The following is a 22,022-nucleotide window of genomic DNA, read 5'->3' as shown; positions in this document are numbered from 1 at the left end:
AATAGCTGAAGCCCAACTGGACTTCAAACAAGCTCTACAACTGGCTTTGTCATTAGAAAGTGTGGCAAGTGGAGCATACGAGATACAGGGTATGCCAATTGAAGTCAGGCCAACTGAGCTTGGGGAACACTATTTGAGTGAAGGCAATTGCATAGCTTCACTCAGGACTCTAGGTCAGCCCACAGCAAAACCCCAAAATAAAGACAAGCTTCAGCCAAATGGTTAACATTTCCTTCAGGATCCAGTCTGGCAAACCATTGTAGTTGCTGCCAGTATATGGGCTTGAGCCAGCAAAAGAGTCCCATTAGGCCTGGATTGAGTAAGACAACTCATAGGCCTGTATCCAGGAGCATGCACAGCTGGGTAAGCTCACCTACACCTGGCTTGGAACAGTTAAATAGCTTAGCAACATCCAAATCAGAACCAATCAAAATAAACATCTGGTCAAATGGTCGCCCAGTTCTAATGGAAGTGGATACCAATGCAGTTGTATCAGTGATTGCAGAACCAGTCTTTAACAAAATTCACTCTAGACTCAAACCCTTATGTTTGCATAAGACCTCGGCTAGACTGACTAACTATACCGGGGAAAGTTGGTTCTGTTACCACTGATTGTAGTAAAAGGCTTGGGTCCAAGCCTGAAGGGGTAAAATTGGTTGAGAAAGATTCACCTTGATTGGCTCAACATCTTTCAATTAGAAAATGGCTGCCTGAGTGAAGTCCCAATTAAATGCCAGGAAGTTTTTCAGGAAGGCCTAGGGGCTGTCAAAGGAGCCAAGGCCACTTTGCATGTTGACCAGGAAGCAATTCCACGATTCTGTAAGGCCCACCCAGCGCCATTTGCCCAACAGGCAAAAGTAGAGGCAGAATTCAGGGGCCTGGAAAGCAAAGGAATCATCAGACCAGTGCAGTTTGCAGAATGAGTAGCACTGGTCATACCGATTGTGAAGCCCGATGGCTCGGTTCACCTTCTTTCGGGATTTTAAAGAAACAGTAAATTGTTTCTCCCTGCTAAATAAATACTCAATCCCTCGCATAGAGGACTTATACGCAAGGCTGGCAGCGGGTCTTTCCTTCACAAAGCTGAACATGAGCCATGTGTACCTGCAATTGTGGCTAGACAATGATACACAGAGATATGCTACATTTAGTACCCATAAAGGTTTGTACCAATATGTAAGACTGCCATTTGGTGTATTATCAGTCTCTGCTATTTTTCAGTGGATGATGGAGAACATTTTACAAGGTCTACCCCAGGTTGCCATTTATCTGGATGATGTGCTAATAAAAGGGAAGACCAATAAAGAGCATTTAGAGAGCTTGGACATAGACCTTAGACCTTTCTCCAAGGCAGGCATATGCATCAAGGCACCCCAAGTGATCTTCTTGGGCTACAGAGTCAACAAGACTGGGTTACACCAGTTGGAAGATGAAGTGAGGGTAATCAAAGGCGCCCCGGTTCCCATGTCTGTACCAGAGCTTAGGTCTTTCTTTGGACTGGTGAATTACTACAGAAAAATCATATGTATCCTGGCTTCCATCCTGGCATCCTTACATCTGCTATTGAAAAAAGGGTCAGCCTTGGAAATGGTCATAGCCAAGATGTAGCCTTTAGGGAAGTGAAGAAGCAGCTATCATCATCTAAGGTGTTGGCACACTATGATCCCAAGTGAGATCATGGTGCTGACATGTGATGCCTCCCCGTATGGTATCGGGGTAGTTTTGGCTCACAGATGGCCCAATGGAGACAAATGCCCAATAGCACATGCTTCCTGGACTTTGGCTGATGCAGGGCGCAAATACACCAAGATAGAGAAGGAAGATTTGGCAGTCATCTTTGGTGTAAAGAAGTTTCACCAGTACCTTTACGGATGTAAATTTCTAACATTAACAGACCACAAACAGCTGCTGGGGCTTCTCAAAGAGGACAAGGCTGTGCCGCACACAGCTTCGATCGAATTCAGTGGTGGGCTCTCATTCTAAGTGCGTGCAATTAGAAGTTGGAACATTGTCAGGGAGGCCAAGTAGCGAATGTGAATGCCTTGAGCCAGTTCCCGCTGGCAGATATATCACTGGTGCCACCACTGGAAGAATCCATTCCAGTTTTAAACTTTCTGGACACACTTCCAGTCACTGCTGACAATATCAAATTGTGGACACAAAAAGAACTGCATCCTGGCCAAACTAAAACAGCTGGTGGTCATGGGGGAAACAAAAGGGCCATCACAACCAGAATTGAAACCTTTTTCAACACGCTGAGACCAGATCACTGTAGAAGATGGTATTTTATTATGGGGAGCAAAAGTGATTGTCCCCAGCAAAGTTCACTGCCAGATACTGCCTGAACTCCACCAGCGTCAACCAGGGTGTCCAAAATGAAGATGTTGGCAAGAAGGCATATCTAGAAGACAGATTTGGATGCAGGCGTAGCCACCTTGGTGAGCTGTATCATTTCAATTACATCAAGAACACCAGTACCAGATATAAGACTCCTCTAAGTGGAAGAGATGACTTGTTTCAAGGGATGAAATTTGGTGCCAAAACCATGGAAATGTCTCTGCATGGGTAGGAGGCATGGTCGACACAAGGTCAAGTCCCGTGATGTACAAAGTTTGGGGAGGTGGGGCAGTCCTGAGCAAGATCACATAAGAGCTGCAAACTCTCAAATGGAGCAGGAGCAGGACAAACCAGGCCCTTCTGAACAGCCAGAAAGGCTGTCGGAACCCATGAGAGCCCCCACCCCCGTCTGGTGTCGAAGAAACATCTGAGTCTGAGATGGACATGGTGAATAGCACAGCCTCCACATATTTGCTACCTGAAGAAGGGGATGAATTTCTTCCGAGAGGCTCTGGGCGTAAGAGGTGGGCTACAGAGGAACTGGATCCGCCATGAAAATGCCCCAGGAGAGGCTACAAGGAAAAGAACAGGCCTACATCCTTGGACTTATAGGGGGAGTAATGCAGTGATTGTAATGAGGTCAGCCAGATGGACATCATAAAATGAGTTCCTTGATTGTGACTGTTGACTTGATCCAATCAGGGAGACCTGGCTGACAGATATAGACGGGAGAGTCAGAAGCTCTGTTCACTTTGAGGAAGCTGGGTCAGTGTCAAGTACTAAGCACATGCCCCTATGGAGTTATTTCATTTCACATTCAAGATGTCATTTTTAAATGTTTCTGGATCATCCCAAAATTCTGAATATATGGCGCTTGGAGCCTGTCAGCCCAGAGGTCGTTATGGTGTCGAGGGAAGGGGTAGGAAGTAAGCTGATTGACATCAACATACTCCTACCCTTGTTTCTGTATCATTTCCTTGAAGGTGAAGAAGTGAGTGGGACCAAGGACAAGTCCTTTAGAAATTTGAGACGACCACGTAGAGATGGAGCTGGAGGAAAAGTCATTGCTCGACATATTGGTACATGTAGGCATAGAACCACACAAAGGGAATGTCTCCAAAGTGGATGGTGGAAGAGGAGTTACGAACAGAATAATATGATCAACCTGAAAATCAAGGATTCATGGAAGATTACTACAGGTGTATCCACTATTTCCGTAGTTACTTCCTTTAAAATATGAAGCTGCAACCCATTTGATGCAGGAGACTTATCAGGATTTAAGCACCATTAGTTTCCGAGTATGTTTTCTCTAGTGATAGATATGCATTTATTTCCTCCCCACTTAGGCTCCTTGATTCTTTAGTAACTCTGAAATGCTATTAGTATCCTCTACTACGAAGACTGTTGGAAAGTATTTATTCAACTCGTCTGGCATTTCCTGATCCCTCATTGGTATTTCCCCAACCTTGTATTCTAAGGTGTCTATGATTAATTTAACTTCTCTTTTTTTAAAATATATTTAACATACTGCTTATTATCCATCTTATATGATATGTTAGTTAGCTCTCATAGTTTATTTTCTCCCTCATTGTTATTTTTGGTTATCTTTTGTTGGCTTTTAAAATTTTCCCAATCATATGGGTTACTACTAATCTTTTGCCACATTGTGTATGTTTTTCCTTTGGAAATATCCTCAACCCAGAGGCAATCTTATTGAAATATATAAGATCTTGAGGGGGCTTAAAAGGATGACTTCTGAAAACATGTTTACACTTCTGGGAGAAGATTAGAATTAGGGGACAGCATTTAAAAATAACGGGTTTCTTATTTAAAATGGACGTGAGGAAAATTATCTTTCTCTCTCTCAGAGGATCTTTAGGCTGTGAATTCTGTTCTTCAGTGAGCAGTGGAGGCAAAGTCATTGAATATTTTTGAGTTTGACAGGTTCTTGACTAATAGGGAGACAAAATGTGTAGGGTTAGAGCAGAAAGAAAAGGCCTCAATCAAGTTAGCCATTATCTCATAAATGATGGAAGAAGCTAGACGGGCTAAATGGACTACTCCTGCTTCTAATTAGGATCATTGTATGAACCATCTAAGATTCTGAAGAGGATTGACAGCATAGATACTGAGAGATTGTTTCCCCTGACTGCAGAATGTAAAACAAGGAGCGGGGGGATCAGTCTCAGCATAATGGGTCAATCGTTTAGGACTGAGATGAGGAGAAATTTCTTAGTCAAAGGTTTGTGAATCTTTGGGATTCTTTATCTCAGAGGATTATGGATGCTTCATCATTGACTTTATTTAACTTCAGGATATATATATATATGATCTGTCAAGGAATCAAAGCATATGGGGAACTGGCAAGGAAGTGGAATTGAAATTAAAGATCAACAATGATCATATTAAAAAGTGGAAAAGGTTCAACCAGCCATATAATCTACACCTGCTCTAACCTCTTCTGCTTTTCTGCTCTTGTGCCATGTGCAGTTCAGCTTCAACCCTCTTAAAGTATGCTGTCAACCTGTTTACTATTTGATTAAAAGAGACAATACAGCTTGGGGAATTTCCGTCACACCACTTTTCATAATGCCAATGCACCTCAGTTTAAAAATATTTTAAATACTAAAAGGTTTTTCTGTGATTTATTTACAAATAAGCAAACAAAGTTGTTTTCCTGTTTTTATTTTGGAAACTTTTGTCTCCACATAGACATATCTGCCCACAGTGATACCATCAAATTGAATGTCAGGAAAGAACCAGGGTAGCCAAATTTTTAAACCTGGTTCAGCTGCATGTGTATTTTAATATCAATATTACAAGGTTGGATAGATCTCTAGAATGATGATATAAACATAACTGGAATGTATATATTGCCTTCCATTTTGATAACTGTTTGTCAGTTGTTTGAACTAAGATTTTGGGATTTTAATAGCTGAGAATAACCAAAAGTGTTGTGATTTGAATGCAATAATACATTGGGCAATATTTCGATGCACCCAAGACCCATCCAATTACACAAAGTTAAAATTGGGCCCATTACCTCAATGTTGTGATCACAATATAGGCATTACATGAAGAATCCATCTTTCTGCTTCTTTTCTGATTAAAAGAGCTATGTGATCCCAGAAGCATGCAAAAAACATTGTCATCTGATACAGTCTGTAAAATAAAAGGTGCTGGTATCACATTTGCTGCAACAAGGGCTTTGTACGCTACTGTTGCTGATGTGACATTGCTGATTAAAGCCATTATGGTTAGTGACCTCTCAAGCCACACAGTCACATTATGGATTTACTTAGTCTTAATAGAGTTGAGTTTTTCTGCTCATTAAAAAGAATGGAAATTTGACTTCAAATATTATAGTACCTCAGCAAAACACTGCTGCCAGAATGTATGAACATATGTCGTGAGTGTTACTGTGGTGTCTTCTCTTATTAGGCTGCAGAAAACTCAGTTATTTTTATTGTTGTTGAGAACCTGCATTTTAAACTATAATTACTGATCCAAAGTCATAACCACAATTTATACCACATATGTAGTGTGTCTGTGTAATGCAGCAAGTTATTTTCCATTTGTTATTTTTAACTCGGATGTAATTCTGATGATGTCACATGATATGAGCTTGGGTTTTATCAGTCACCAACATTTTTAAACAAAAAAAATTATATTCATTAATTTTAACATTACATACACAACTTAAACGCCAATGATGAGCTATGGTAAATAACTGTAAAGAAAGGATACAAATAATTCAATTGGCCGCTGTATATTTTCCAGAAATATTGTTTAGGGATTAATATATTGCTTGTTTAATAATGCTAAAGGTAACCTTATGGTTCATAGTTTTGATTGCTTACAAGGATGGAAGTCCAATGTGTACCAAGTGACTATTACACCTGGACCCTGGTTAAGAGCAAATTGAGCTTTGATTATGATTATTTTTTAGTGGTTATCAAGGTAGAGGAGCATTGGAATGCAGCATCTGAACCATGGACGTTCTTATGCCAATCAGCCTGGACCTGGGATGTTTGCATTGTGCGTTGCTCTTTTGCTTTTCCTTGAGAAAAAGGCACGGATAAGTTATGGCTTCAGTTAGGTATCACCTGTACACATTAGTTTCGTTCACTTAGGACAATAACCATGGCTTTGATCTAAGTCATAGAAACATGTGGCATTCATGGATTAACATAAAAATGGAAAAAAAACTAGTGCTCTTTTGTGCGCAAAATACATCTATTCTTCTTCGTAGAGTGGAAATGTGCATATCCTGTGGATCACAGAAATCATTGAAGTTACAGCATAAAGGGAGGCTATTAGACACTTTTTCTTTGTGCTGTCTGTTTTTGTTGTGTGTTTCTCAGGTGGCTCAGAAAATTTGAAATGTCCGTAAGGTCCCTCACCAACTTCTACATTGCACCATTGAAAGCGTATTGTCCAGGTGCATAACAGCCTGGTATGGTAACTGCTCTGCCCAGGACCGTAAGAAACTACAGAAGGTGGTGTGCGCTGCCCAGACCATCATGGAAGCCAACCTTCCATCCATGGACTCCATTTATACGGCTCGCTGCTGTGGAAAGGCAGCCAACATCAAAGACCCATTGAATCCCGTACTGACCTCCTACAACCTCTGCCATCACGCAGAAGATACAGAAGCCTGAACACATGCACGTTCAGCAACAGCTTCTTTCTGGCCATTATCAGACTGTAGAATGGACTCTAGCCTCAAATAATGTAACTTGCAATGTAACCTGTATGCCTCTAAGTCTTTTTGATCTGTACATCCTTTGCTTGCTGTGATCTGCCTGTATCACTCATAAAGAAAGCTTTTCACCGTATTTCAGTACATATGACAATAAATCAATCAAAATGTTGTTGATTATTTCCATTCCCTTGCTCTTTCCCCATAGGCCTGAATTTTTTAAAAATTTTTATTGTACTTTATATAATTTTCGAAGGATATTATTGAACTTGCTTTTATCTTCCTTTCATTCTAGAACATAACAATCTACTACAATTATAAGAAGATTTAATCTCCTCTCTGGGCTTCTGTCAATTATTTTAAATCAGTGCCCTCTGTCAATAGACTTCCTGTCAGTGGAAACATTTCACTTTCTTTGCTCCAGCACCTCTATTAAACCTTATTTTTTCAATTGTTCTTACTCTAAGGAGAATAATCCCAGTTTCTCTAATCTCTTTATATAACTGAAGTCTCTTTTTCTTGGGGTAGTTTTTCTGAATCTCCTTTGTGACCTCTTTTCAAGTCACATTCTTCCTAAAGGATGGAATGCAGAATTAAACTCTTATCACATCTAATCACCTGAACTCTATAACTTCAGTAGATCCAAAATGTTCCATCTTGGATTAAATCTTACTAGTCAATCACTCCTTTATTTATTCACATTGATTTGCAATATCTTAAATTTAAACAACTCATATTTTAAAAATGTTTGCATCCCCTAAATAAACAGGGTAAAGATTACAGTTGTGATGCTTCCAACAATACAGTCATACACTCTCCTACCATTTCAATTCTCTTTCCATTCTCAGAAATCATAGCTTATTCCTTCTTTCAAAATCCAATTCCCAACCATGCCTTTTTCATCCATACAGTTGTGCATGTTCTCTGGTACCCTGATAACCAACTACTTATTATTCTTCAAACTTTGCTGCCCCTCAGCACCAGGGACCCAGGTTCGATTCCAGCCTTGGGTGACTGTCTGTGTGGAGTTTGCACGTCCTCCCCGTGTCTGCATGGGTTTCCTCTGTGTGCTCCGGTTACCTCCCACAGTCTAAAGATGTGCAGTTTAGGTGGTTTGGCCATGCTAAATTGCCCATAGTGTGTAGGTTAGATGGATTAGCCATGGGAAATGCAGAGTTAAAGGGATGGAGTGAGTCTGGGTGGGATGTTCTCGGGAGAGTCGGTGTGGACTTGTTGGGCTGAATGGCCTGTTTCCACACTGTAGGGATTCTATGATTCTATCTCTGCACCTAAATGGTGGCCACTATACTTGCCATTGTGCCCCTGATATCTGCTCCCTGTCTAGCTCACCCTTCCTCTTTGCTTCCAAAGTTTCAAAGTCCTTCTCTTTGATCATGTCTTCATCCTGACTTTTTCCTTATTTATCCCTCTCCTGTTGAGCATCCATTTTGATATATACAATATGTGAGCAGCACTTTAGCCATGAGACTTCTTTTTGGCATCTGTTTTGGGTTTCATTTGGGATTATCTCTGGTTTATGGTCTCACAATATTTATAATATGCTTCAAATTTCTTAGTGTGTATGTGATTCAGCCCATTGTATCTGTAAAGTTGGCACATTTTCTATATTGATTCAAAAAAATACTTAAGGGCAGAAGTAAATAATGAAGTAGAATCATTGAAGTATTATGATGCTGAAGAAGACCATTTTACCCTATCATGCCAGAACTGGCTCATCAAATGACTTGGTGACAATCTCCTGGTTTCTCCCCATGTCACTGCGCGTCATGTTTGTCCAAATGATCATCCAATGCCCTCTTGAATGTCTCAAAGACCATAAGAAATAGTAAGAGGAGTAAGCCATTCAATAAGACCATGGCTGATCTGACATTCCTCACATTCACTTTCCTGTGTTTTCCCTGCAACTCTTGATTTTCCCTACTGATAAAAAACAAACCTATCTATCTAATTCTTAAATATAGACTCTGCCCCCACCCACAGCTCTCTGGCAAGGAATTCCAAAGACTCAGAAACCAAATTCTTCCTCTATTCAGTCTTAAATTGGTGCCCCCTTCATCCCGAGAGCAAAAGGTGGGAATGTGAAAGAAGCCAGTGATGACCTTTAAAGAGATCCTGCAATAAACTCGAACTGGTCAAACCCACGAGGTGTTTGACACTGCAGTGAGTGGGACTCTGGTTTGGGATGTCGCCGCCGAACTGAAGGAGGTAGAGGGGCAGCGGTGAGTCAGGACTACAGTCCCCAGAGTGCACTGGCGGGGGGGGGGGGGGGGGCGCGTGCGCGTTCGCGGTCTCCCCCATTCATTTGAATAATCTGAGAGCCCTTGGCTCCAAGCCAATCAGCTGTCAGGAGCCTATGATAAATCGCAATGCATTATTGATAATCATAATTACCATGACACATGCGCACTCCACTTAATGGAGTAATTTGGCAACTCCAAGAATTTGTTTGAATTTTTTTTTGTATTTGTTACTGATGCATCTACCATGTCGCGTCGCAAGCAGGCGAAACCCCAGCACATCAACTCGGATGAGCAGCTCATAGTTGGAAACGGTAAGATGCATTTCTATGGAATATTAGAGAAAACCTTCTGGTTTCATCTCTCGTGGTTTATTTGATTAATCAACAGTTTACGTGAAGAAAATAGTTATGTGTTTTCTCTCTGGAGTGCGTGTCCGCTCCGACCCTTGGATCGTAACATCTTTTTGAACCGGTTATCAGCTACGAAGATCTGAAAAAAAAGATCGGAATACTTTCTGTTTAATCACTGAGGGACAACCTAGGATGAAATAGAAGGGAGATTTTTTTTTAAAAGTTGTTCAATTCCTTTCCAAATGTAAAAGTTGGGATGGGGAGAGAGGGAGTTGGGGGGTGGGGGGGGGGGGGGGGGGTGGTGAAAATGACCAGTGCTTGTGTCCTTACCGTGGCCGCAGGGAGCAAGACCCAGGCTCTGACCGCTGACCGACTGCAAATCCCTCCCAGGGAAAAAAAATCTAAGAGCAGATCCTGCTTCCCCTGCATTTCAATTCAAGTAAACTTTTATTCTCCATCTGTGGGATCAGATTTACTGTAAAACTAGCATTTTTTTTTGGGGGGGGGTGTTTGACTCGATTATGGGACGGGTCTGATGCGCACGCTTAGCGTGACTCACTCCTATTGATCGAGGTAGGTATAAATAGTTACAACATGTAACACAAAGAAGATCCTATCTTATCTTGTCACAATTATGTTGCATATATTTCATTTTCCTCTCTTTTTACATGCCTCTCGATTATTCTGTAATCATTCAGAGCTTCGTTTATTTCTGTACGCGGCTCGCTACCAGTTGATGTTGCAACTTGTTAAAAGGCTTATCATGTTTCGCGATTGTACTATTCAGATTTGTTTGCAGTAAACGTTCAAGATATTGTTTTATGTGCAAATCTTTTTTTAAAAAAATAACATTTTGATCAACTTTCTTAAGAGAAAAAAAGTGTTACTTTTGGTTCTATCTGGTACTTTTTTTTTAAAGAAAGCTGTTGGTTGTTTTTAATTTGAAAGGTGGTGGTAGGGTTTTTTTGTGTGTGCTGAGGATAGGGCGAGATCGCGATCACCCTGGACTCCGAGCCATGACCTACAGCCATCTTTGATTTCCGACTTCCTACAGCCACTCAATGGACGCATTTGTTCTATTTTTTTTAAAAAAATGTCACAGAAGTTGCAGTTGTTTTGCAAGAGGGTATTCAGGTTAAATGTTAGCCCTTCAAAAAATGAGACCTGGGATACCTCCAGTCTACTGATGCCAGTATGGATTTATATGGGTTATGCAAACTTTAATCCGTGAGTCAGTAAGATCTTGTTTTTAAGAGTTATACAGTACTCCGCTGCAAGTATATTATCAATATGGGGTGTATCGGTGTGAGATCGAACTGAGCTACAATATCAAAGACTGTTTAAAAGCCATACGCACAGCCTTATTGTTTTGCACCTCTAGCCTTGGCTTGAAAACGGTATTGCCGTTTATCACTGATAACATTCAAATTTGATTACATCTCCTTTTAAATTGGTTTTGCAAAATTGTAACTGCAGATTGTTTTAAAAATGCGTTGCATCATGAATGATTGATGAAGATCTAATTTGGAGCACGTGGTGGTAGTTTTTGAGTTGGTAGATATCTGAACATTAAAATAGCTTAGCCACGTTTAACATTTTAAGTATCTTATAGTAGTGATATTGGGAGTATTGATATAAGATATTTGTCAAAACAATTTATGCACTTTTTCCTGCGTTTTAGTTTTATCAAATGCAAAACATTGCTGCATTTACCCCCGTTTTCCTCTGGAATGGGGTTTTATTTATATCTCCCCTAATGTAATACAGCTGGAACCCATTAGTATTGCAGTTAATTGCAGTTGTGTGCAAGAAGCATGGATGGCCAGACTCACCAACACACTTTTAGTCATTTGCTTGTAAAATTAAATTAAACAGAGTTACTTGCTGAACAATTATGCTGGTGGTAGAACTCTGCCCCCTCCCCCCGACATTTGTTATTGTCCAAGTGCTTAACTGTCCTGCGACCCACCCATTGTTTGCAGTGGCAAATCCTCAAAGAACCATTTTGAATGTTAATGTGCTCTGAAGAATCATTCTGTAACTTCTACTTCAGTGCTTTATATCTTGAGTGCAAGTGGGGGGATGGAATGGTAGTGCTTGTATGTGTACTAACACATGGCACAAAAGCTTGTGAAACCCTGGGTATCCCCTTTTCACAAAGGAGCTCATCTGCATGCCAGCTTTAAAAGCAAGTGTCCCTTCCCTTGCTATGTGCACTGGACAGCAGTAATGTACGGGATAGCCAGCTGAAGAGAGAGAGAGAGAGAGAGAGAGAGAGAGAGAGAGAGAGAGAGAAATAGGTTGAAGAGGAGTGGAGAGAGATACTTGTACTGAAGGGTCTCTGGTTAAAGTAGAGATCCTTTGGATTTCTTCTATTTAGCAGTCCCCCTACCATGTATCCATCAATTTGGTGTGTGAATTTGATAATTAGTTTATTTCTTCAAGCAGTTTTATAAATGGCTAGTTTTGAGATTAATTTTTAACATGAAGGGAGTGATATTAAATGAAATATATTTTAGAATGTATTGGTTCAAGTAGTTTCTTTCTCCCTGACTTATAGTGATACCTTCTGCAACTTTGTTATAATGAAAGCTGTCATGCTTACAGTGCAAAGCAACTGACAGTGCTGTCATGTTAGTAATTTGAACAAATAGTCAGAAATTGATAAGCCCAGAAACTTGCAAATTAGGCACAAATGTTCTCTTTTTTTCAGAATTATGTTGCTACTTTGCCTCCACTTTACATGCTGATTAACATTTGCATTTTTTTCTATATACCAAGCTTTAAAAGTAGATAGCCAATGCAAAACATCTGAACACTTAAAAACAAAATATCTTGCCTGTTGTGAGTCTCAGTACAAAGATGTATTGCAATGTCTGACATGATTGTTTAATAGATACAGTGTACAATCTGTCCCTTGTGTTAAATTAGGTTTTCGTAGAGCTGTGGTGGAGAGGTTGCTTTAAACTTGTTCAGCATTTCAGCATCACACTTGATGCCATTTTTAAAAGACAATCCAATTTATTCTGCTTGCTACTTTGAAGGAAATTTTAATGTCAGTGTGATGAGCATCAATTCGAGCTAGTCTGGTTTGGTGTAATTATATGTAATGTTAAAAGTCAATAACAAGATAATGCCAAAAATGCACTGTAGCCTGTTGCAGTAGTAGGTTGAAAAGCAACAATACATTACACAAATACTGTAATAATATTTTGGTGAGGCATCCACCAATTGATTACTTTTTTTTTTGTCCAGAATGGGAAATTGAGATGAATGTAGCAGTGCAAATAAGATTTTGAAAAAAAATCTGCCTGCACCCCAGTCTTTAGTGCACAACACTTTTAATTGGGGAAATCTCAATGCTGGCATGCCCAGCTTCTTCAGGGTCACCTTACTCTTCACAATGGGGGAGGGGGAAGAAACGTTTCGAGTGATGTTACAATATTTCATGCAGTTTGGTTTTGGATGATTCCATGTCTGACCAAAATGAGCATTCTGGTCTAAATTACTTCAAATCATTTCTTTTTGATTTAGTGTTTGTAAATTTGAACAAGTTACAAAATTTAACTTTCTAACATTACAACAGTAATTATACTGGAATAATATTTCATTGCTGCTAAGTGATTTGGGACTTTGTTTTCCTTGTTGACTAAAAGGACGTTTAAGGCACCAGATCCCATTGTTTGGATTGGAGAATTATCCAAGACTATATACAGTGATAATTGCAGTTATTGTAATGCTGGTTTATTGTTAACCTGAAGATTTTTTGCTTTATCTAACTATCTCAAGACCAAATGGTGCAATTTCACACAATTTAGTACAAAAGAAGAACCATAATATCATCATTGTGAGCATCATCAAATGAATAGAAACTCAGGATGTCCCAGGAGTCTTTGTGAATTACTTGTTACTGTCCATTGTTCTTGTTATAACAAAGATACAAGTGGAGATGATTCAAATATTTTCTTGTGTTGTGCAGGGACCTCAATTTTAATATTGCTGAGGCTAATCTGTTGAGCAGCACAGCAAGGGGAAGATGATTTGCGTACTGGCTATATTGTAGTCAGAAATTCATTTTTATACCTAGTATGTGTTGGCATGTATATCTTGAGTTTAAAGGTTGGAGAATATTAGTTCTTTAACTTGTAAATTTTAGAAAAGAAGATTCCTTTTCACTACATGTAAATAAATGTAGATTCCTTTGTTGCTCAATCCATGAAATTTTCTCAATTTTTAACTGATTTCGCTGTGTGTGTGTTTGTGTGTGTGTGTGTGTGTGTGTGTGTTGGTGTGTGTGTACGCGCACGCACAGTATCTAATGTCACCTCTTCATCTTGCCAGTTTGATTTTCCTTCAATTTAGGTGTGTAGCGAGCATAGCTGAATTATTTGTATTTTTGTTTTTCCTTTTTTTAGGAAAGGAATTAACAAGAAACAGTGTGCCGTCCTTTTCATTGAAACTTTGCATTTGCAGGGACAATTCTGGTACTTTTTTTGTTTAACTGCTGGTTTCCTTAAATATATTTGATGGTTGCTCAGGATTATACAAGTGATGTGTATAGAGCAATGTTTTGAAGTCCCACCCCAAAAACAATGCTGTTTGCGATGTACCCTTCCTTCACTTGAAGGGAAATTAACTGCACCAGAGTGACCAAAAGAGGTGACAATGAGTAGAATTAGACAACTCTCATCGTTACTGATATGTCATAACTTGTTTAGTATGTTTTAAATGCGCAGTGTTAGCTTCAGTATGAAGGGATTTTGATTTTGGAACAAAAATCAAAGTCTTCAAACTAAAGGTAATGTATAAATGGTAAATAACTTTACAAATCTGAAGGGAGAAAGGTTGCTGGAGGCTTCTGTCGATACAAATACTAAATGTAAGTTGGTAATAATCACAGCTTTCCCAGAAACCTATACTAACTTAAAGTTGATAATATTTTCCCATCAGCTAGTTTACCTTCATAGGAGATATGAAGAGCACAAAGCTCAGTGTCCATTCTAATATTACAAATATAATTCTGCAGCATGGACTGGTTTACAAAGTAAATTTTGTATTCAGCCTTTAGGAAAAGGCAGCATGAAAACAGAACTCTGAAGTTGAACTGGAGTTTCAAAAACGTACTTGTTACGATCAGTGAAATTACTTGATGTCATTTTCCTTCCACAATCTACATTACAAGTAGCAGTAAAGAGTTGTTTTATCTGCAAGAAAATACTGGTTTTTTTTGTTAATGCGCAGTAATTGTAGACTTGGCTTCTCCTACAGCCTTTCATTCTTTTGTATCTAGCCAGCTACGGTGCAATAAAGAGATGCTTGGAAATGTGAAACTTTAAATGTTTTTTCTCTCTGAAAGATTATGGGATTGTGGGACTTCCAGTGACATTAATCAACTAAAAGGTGTGTGTTTTTATCTGGAGTTTTAGTATTGTTTTTGTCTTGACTCTAAACAATTGTTTAGGAAAAACAATAAAGCTGCCTTTTTTGTTATCAACCCTGTAATAATTGGATTGAATGGATACACTACCTCCTTCCAGGATGGGGAAAGAAGAGAGGAGAAAATTGCCACCTTTAAACTGTTTGGGGCAAAAAAAATTAAAATCAAATCAATCCAGGTTGATTGTTGGAAGATTTGTATTGTCCTTGTCAACTTTCATTCCAGTCTGTAACTGGCAGGAAATGTCTTCCAAGAATGGATGTGTTTTTCCTCACTTCCCATTTATAACCTAACTCTAAATTTTAATTCTAGACATTATCATTCTTGCAACTCCTTTCAAGGATGAATGGTTTTTATTTGTCTGGCCATGTATGGTTCACCAGTTCTGCCTAAAAAATTTGCAGTCTGCAACTTTAAGAGATTTTAAGTAAAACTAAATATTGAGCATTGCTGTTTTGAATACTGTAAATTGACTAATTTTTCATACAATTCTTTTGATAATCCTTCATGAAAACTATTAAATTTTTGAAGTTTTTGTTGAAGAAATATTTTGAAAACTGAAAAAGGATCTCCCTACTAAGTTAACATATGTTATTCAGTCCACCTGGAGTTGGAGAAGAAGTTGGATGATGTTTTGATTGTTTGCTTGTCCAGATTAGTCTTAATTTTGGATGTGTAGAATAAATCCATCCCTAATCCCTCAAACCAAACCCAATTGTTTCCTGTGTGAATTATTCCAGTGCAAAATCACCATGCAGATCTGAAGCAATGAAAAAGTTTTTTGAAATGGTCTGTAAAGCTAATTGGTTTATGCTAAACCTGTAAATTGTTACTACTGGCAAAATCCAGAAGAGCATCTTGAGATATTCTTTTAGAGAATATCTGTTTAATTTGGATTTTAATTTTAATTCTGCCTAACTATGAAATCTGTTGGAATCATAAATTAATTGAAATCATCTGGTATTTTGAGCTAACCAATGCTGATATTTGTTCGCTTAATGGGCCTTTTTTTTTTGAGGAAAGATTCAGCAAATCATCGTCTACATGCTTTTGTTTTTTTTAATGTCATACTGTATAGCACATTCTTACAAGAGCACCAACATCTTCATGAAACTGCTGATGTAACCTTTGCCTCCTTGGGCCTGCTGGGTGGCAAGTTGATGTCAAGCTAACAATTAGGGCTCCCAAGCAATTGACCTTGGCAGCAGGGTTTTGGGTTGTTTAGTTTACTGTTAACACCATGGTTGTGTTAAGCATGACTTGGAATAGCCTGTTTACCAACTTGAGTCCATTGGAGGCTCTTACCAGGAATGTACAATTCTAGTTCCTGAGTTAATCTTCCTGTCTAATACTTTTTCCTTGAAGATTTTGAAAATGCACAGGGGTTCATTGTTTAACACGCTCTCTCTTTTGACAGCCTCCTTTTTCTAGATCCTTCTGAGTTGTTCAGCAGCCATCAACAGTCTCTTTAAAGCTTTCTTGAGAAAATGTTAGTAGTTATACTCTATCTTTTTTAAGAACTAATTCATTTTCTAAGCCACACTTATAGTCTCAATTAGCTTTAATTTTGAAATTTTGATGCAAATAATTTTTGAAAATGCTTAAAATTAAAATCCTTTACGGTAAGGGATCCAAACTGCTTTAGATTTGTTTTTTTTTAAACCAAGGTTAGCATCAATAAGAAAACCTTTTCTTGTTGTCTTGCACGCTGCACAAAATGCATTTCCTTGTATTATTAACTCAGAATACTATAAATGCCTTTGACTGTGTAGCTTTTAACACAATGTATTAGCTATTGTTTTGGAATCCTGGTTGTACTAAATATGTGATTTTGCAGGCTCTGTTGTACAAGTATTCTGATAATTTTGAGTTTGCAAGCAATTTCTCCAGTAGGTTATTGCGCAAATCATTTGAACTGTTTCACATTTGGTTAAGTACTATGCTTGTGTACATGTAGAAAAAAATCCTGTAAACTTGCTGGGTTTGCTGAAGCTGGCTGCTGGAAAAGCTGTTTTGCTGCTGCCAGCCTTGGCAACTTCGTAAAGTTACTTTGTTTGCTGTTGGCTGTGTGAGGTCCATGCATCAAGTGCGAGCAGAACTAAGCTGACAGTGTAAAAGTAGCTTCAGCAACATGATGCATTTCATAAACTGCACCATTCAAAGTAGCAGGCTTAATGGTGCTATCATCGGGAAGGGTAGTACATTTGGATTTAAGGCTAGGGAAGGAAGAATTTAAGGTTTTAATGTTGTCACCATTCAATGATTCTGCTGGAAATATGGGTGAAACCCGTTTGGACTTCACAGTATGGTGTTCAGCTCACCTGGTGGCCTCTTACCCTTGACTGTGCTTTGGTACTAATGCAAGAAGAAGGATAACTTGAGTGAGCTGCTGAAGGCAGTTGTGAAACCATGCTGCAACTAGAGTCAATACTTACCTGCTCTTTGCCAGCTGAGGTAGAAATTGTTGTAACCTACATGCTGTGAAACTTGAACTTCTTACCCTGCATAAACTTGAGCTTACCCAAAATTTGTATTCTAACCCTCAAGTCCTTCAGTGATTATTCAAACTGGCAAATGCCAGTATGGCATTAATCTTCATATACCCTACAAATTGTACAGCCAGTATACCACCATCACACAGCCGATTCTGGTCACTTTTACAAAACCAGTTTTTAACCACACTGCTATTGTCACCCATGCCTTATTTGCCCTCTTTTTGACGTTTTTTTTCTCTCTGTAATTCACTCCCTGACTCTCTCCACAACTCTTAACATCTCTCATTTTTAAGACACCATTTGAAAACCAAACTAACTTTTTTTTTAATCTTCGGTCACCTCTCTCTTGCTTTCTCCTTTACACGGCTTGGTTTGGTGTTGAATGCTGTTTTGATAATGCTCCTGTGAAATGCTTTGAGAGCTTCTAAATGTTTAAAGGAACAATACAAATGCAAATTGTTGAATTGATCACATCACTTGTGGCACATGTTATGGTTAAAGGAATAAATATGGAAACATTGCAAACTTTGGCACACCTTGAGTTCAGTTGTCATACTTGACAAGTGTACAGCATTGTGACTCAGTCGTTAGCACTACTGCCTCACAGCGCCAGGGATCCAGGTTCAATTGCAGCTTCGGGCGACTGTGCAAACTCTACACGGACACTCTCCCCATGTCTGTTTGGTGAATTGGACATACTGAAGTTGTCCGTAATGTTCAGGGATAAGTAGGCTAGTTGGATTAGCCATGGGAAATGTCAGGTTATGGGATTATGGTAGAGGGCTGGATCTGGGTGGGATACTCTTCGGAGGGTCAGTGCGGACCTGATGGCTGAGCAGCTTCCTTCTGCATTGCAGGGTTTCTGTTACTGTTAAGTACATTTGTATTGCATTGTCTGTTTGCATAGGAATGCTGTGAGTGAATTGGAATACTATTTGGTCTTGAAAATTTTCCTTTTCCTCACTCATTCCTTAATTTTATCTGCACCAAATTGCTAGCCAGTCCAGCAGGTTCAGCCCAATGATGGTGATTATCTACAATTTTGTCTCAGGTGGGTGGTATCCATTGTAGACTGAGTTTTAAAACAAAAATACCTGACCTAGTCTAAACATATTACTTTAATCTCCTGGCTTAAAAAAAAATCAGTTGGTGTTTGCACTATGTACACCTTTTATTTACAAGCAACTTGACTTCCAAATGTCAGTGCTTTCCCATAGGCAAGATTTCACCATTTCTCCTTTTTTTTTCTCTCCTATCCCATTAAAATTTTGAGTTTAAAGTGAAGGATGTTGTGGGAGAATGAAAGAATTGCCAGTTGAGGCACTTGATGTCAGCATGGGGCACACCCAAGTGCTCTTGATGATATGTTTCAACATAATAGCTGATCCTCTTGAGTTCGGATGAAGCATCGCAGAACTCGAAATGTTAACTCTGCTGTCTTCCCACAGAGGCTGCCAGACCTGCTGAGTTTCTCCAGCAATTTCTGTTTCTGTGTGAGAAGAACTCTATTTCCACGTTAGTCATCCTATAGCCTATTGAGATTGTCAGTTAGAGCTAGTTTGTATTGTAATTTAAGTTCATGCTACTAAGAACCAAATTTGAGACTTGTCAAAATTTGCTTCATGTCGTTACCTTCCGTAAACTGAAGATGTCCACCCGATCAATCAAAGCTGGATTTTGTTCCATAGGTGAAAGGCCAGTGATTTAACAAATGGCCCCAATCAGGTCTCGGAAATTTGGCAAGGGTGAATGTTTCAAAAACTGGAAATTAAACCGTTGTTGTAATACTGAATTTCATGTCTGTGTCAGTACCTTTTTACCTGTAAACAGTTTGTTTGCACTATTTGCTTGACTTGGGTGCCCTCCTGTGTTTAATCCTTCTAGTTGCAGTTATTGTGTAAGCAGCACACCAGGAAACCAGATGTTTATCTCGGAGATTTTAGCATTCTGCCCCCAGCAGGTGATCCAATCTGCTCTGTTTACAGAGATTGAACATGCTATCTGACAGTGCATTTCACAGTGTTTAACCTTATGATTTTACATTAAAATTGACATTGTATAATTTTTAACAATTGCCATCTTCTTGCATTTGTTTTAGTACACAAATGTGAGTTTTATTTTGCGCCACTTAAATTCTGCTTGCTTTGACTTTGACTAGGCAAAGTTTCCTTCGTACAGTATATAATGTGGGGCGGTTTTAGACTTAACCAAAAAAGTTGTAGTATATTTGGAATGCAAGCGTTAGAGCTAAACGATTTGCAGTTCTTGGGTGTATTTGCCCAAAGTGACAATGAGTCATTATCTTTCCATCATTTAACTGAAATGTTTCACTTAGAGTGCTTTTTGCACTAATTGTTATTTAAAGTCTTGAACACTTTTTTTTTTACCTTTTTTTTCTGATTTTTTTTTTAAGCCAGGAGATTAAAGTAATATGTTTAGACTAGGTCAGGTATTTTTATGTAAAATATAGGTTGTAAAGGGAAATTTGTGGAGGGGGGGCGCTAAACTGTTTCAATAGGGAAAAATGCCACTAGCTTCACCAATGAAATATAATCTATTCCCTTGTCAGGGATTTAGACGTGATCCTAATACTTTGCCTAAAAGTTTGCTTGAGCCCTAATTGAGTTTGACAATTTTTCAATCAATTCTAGAAATATATTGTATGTTACGGTTAATGCACAATATTTGGCTTAAATCACTGAAATACTGCCAATGTACTAATTATTTTATTATCTAGTCTGTTGATTTGAAAGTTTGTGTAATCTGATTTATGTACACCCATATATTTAAGTGTTCCTTTTTATCTTTATTTCCTTTCTTCAGGGTATTTTGTTTGCATTTAGATGCAGGTTTATGCTGTTGAAAGGGTATTTAAAACTGTTAATTTGAACATCTCTTTAATTGTTCTGTGAGTTGACAAAGTAGAATGCAACCCTTATCTTTGCATTGCCCTGTTGGAATCACTTAATGCTTTCTTTTTGTCTTAATACCATTTGGCAACAGTTGGGTCTCAATTCCCTGCTGAGCTTGGTGCATTCCCAACATTTATTGGATTACAGGATGCTTGGAGATTACATTCTTGAAATTCTAGGATCCAGATAAAAGAATAACGAAAAAAACAATGAAGTGAAGTTTGAAGAGAAGGATTTTAAACCCCCCTTAATACATCTTAAGTATAGCTTTTCACTCTGTGGCTTGGTCTAAGGTGGGGCTAATTTATTCTGGATTTTAATAGTTAAAATTGTACAACACTTTTTATTGTTGGAGACCTTTGCTGTTGGTTAATTGTCTAAAGCTAGGCATGTCCTTAAGTTTATGAAAGCAACCTGTATCATTAGAGGCTGTTTGACCTCTCTGTGAAGTCGAGCACGAAATGCTAGTCAATGTAGTGTCTCGTACTCTAGTCCATGAAAAGAAAAACTTTTATGACGGCAACAAATTTACTTTGAATCTGACTTACTTCAGTCTAATTTGGCTGTTTTTTGATGGCTGTCTTGCAAAACAAAAAATTGTGGTGATTTTATTGCAAAATCTAGTTGATGCTTGGTTAATGTACTGTATGTGTAACTAACTGCAGTGTTGGTGAGATTTGGCTATCTAGCAACATATAAAAATCTTTCAGTTTTAGGATCCTGCCCTAATATTTGGACTTGAACTTGCATTATTCCAAGCCTCAAATACTGCAAGGATTTTGGGGAAATTGCTGCGCTTTTCAACAGCTATATTACTCTGTCTTTTTACCCGGATTACCAATGCGGGCTCTGAAGGGAATGTTACCATTCCCAAACTCTAGATTTTAACTATATTAGAAACCTAAGCCCTGTTTTTACGGTGGATTAGTTTCCATTGTGAAACTTGCTGTTGTTCACCATGTGCTAGTTTGATACACACTGTGCCATTATATGTCTGTCCACATGTTCTACTTAATAGTTTCCAAATCAATAAATTGCTTTAATTTATTTGACTTTTTATCTGAGAAATTGAAGCCAATGAGGACCAGGCCAGCAGCTTCCAGTGTGAGTAAGAATACTGATTATGATCTGTGTAGGAAGTTCAAAGAGCCTCGCTAATGAGACCAACTGTTTCTTCTCAGCCTCTTAACCGGGCAAACATGGTAAACCAGTTTCCTTTTGGACTATGTCTGTGAAGTGTATATATTGGAAAACCTGAGGGTCTGAATAACTTGTTACAGGATCGAAAAGGAAGTAGGTTTGATTTGTTAACTTCACATACTCAACACAGACACTGATGTTCTAACTGCTCTTAAGGCATTGTTCTCTGATAGAATGGGTAGATTTTTCTTGGAGATTGTGGCTGTGGGAGGGGGTGGTTCTATTATTGCAGTGGCTGGAATATATCTCCTGTCTAATTGGCCCGCTTCCCATTGAAGTATGCCAAGCAGCATCATAGGAGCAGAGAGGCTGACGTTTCGGGCCTAGA

The 22,022-nt window shown here is 38.8% G+C and overlaps 1 protein-coding gene across 2 annotated transcripts in view; it reads left to right on the top strand.

Moving 5' to 3' along the window:
• Positions 1–9,464: 9,464 nt before the first annotated feature.
• The window catches only part of sall4 (spalt-like transcription factor 4), a 44,240-nt gene continuing 31,682 nt past the window's right edge, over positions 9,465–22,022 (top strand). The window contains exon 1 of one of the 2 annotated variants that reach the window (XM_048608618.1): positions 9,465–9,611. In XM_048608618.1, the coding sequence (XP_048464575.1) occupies positions 9,545–9,611 (67 nt within the window). In that variant the 5' untranslated portion in view covers positions 9,465–9,544. Of the gene's footprint in view, positions 9,612–10,774; positions 10,878–22,022 lie in introns of those variants that run through there. The other variant, XM_048608619.1, reaches the window with a different exon arrangement.

Source organism: Rhincodon typus, chromosome 19, assembly GCF_021869965.1.
Source record: "Rhincodon typus isolate 14 chromosome 19, sRhiTyp1.1, whole genome shotgun sequence".
Lineage (NCBI taxonomy): Eukaryota > Metazoa > Chordata > Chondrichthyes > Orectolobiformes > Rhincodontidae > Rhincodon > Rhincodon typus.
The sequence above is the reverse complement of the archived record's forward strand: the minus strand, read 5'-3'. Positions and strand labels throughout refer to the sequence as shown.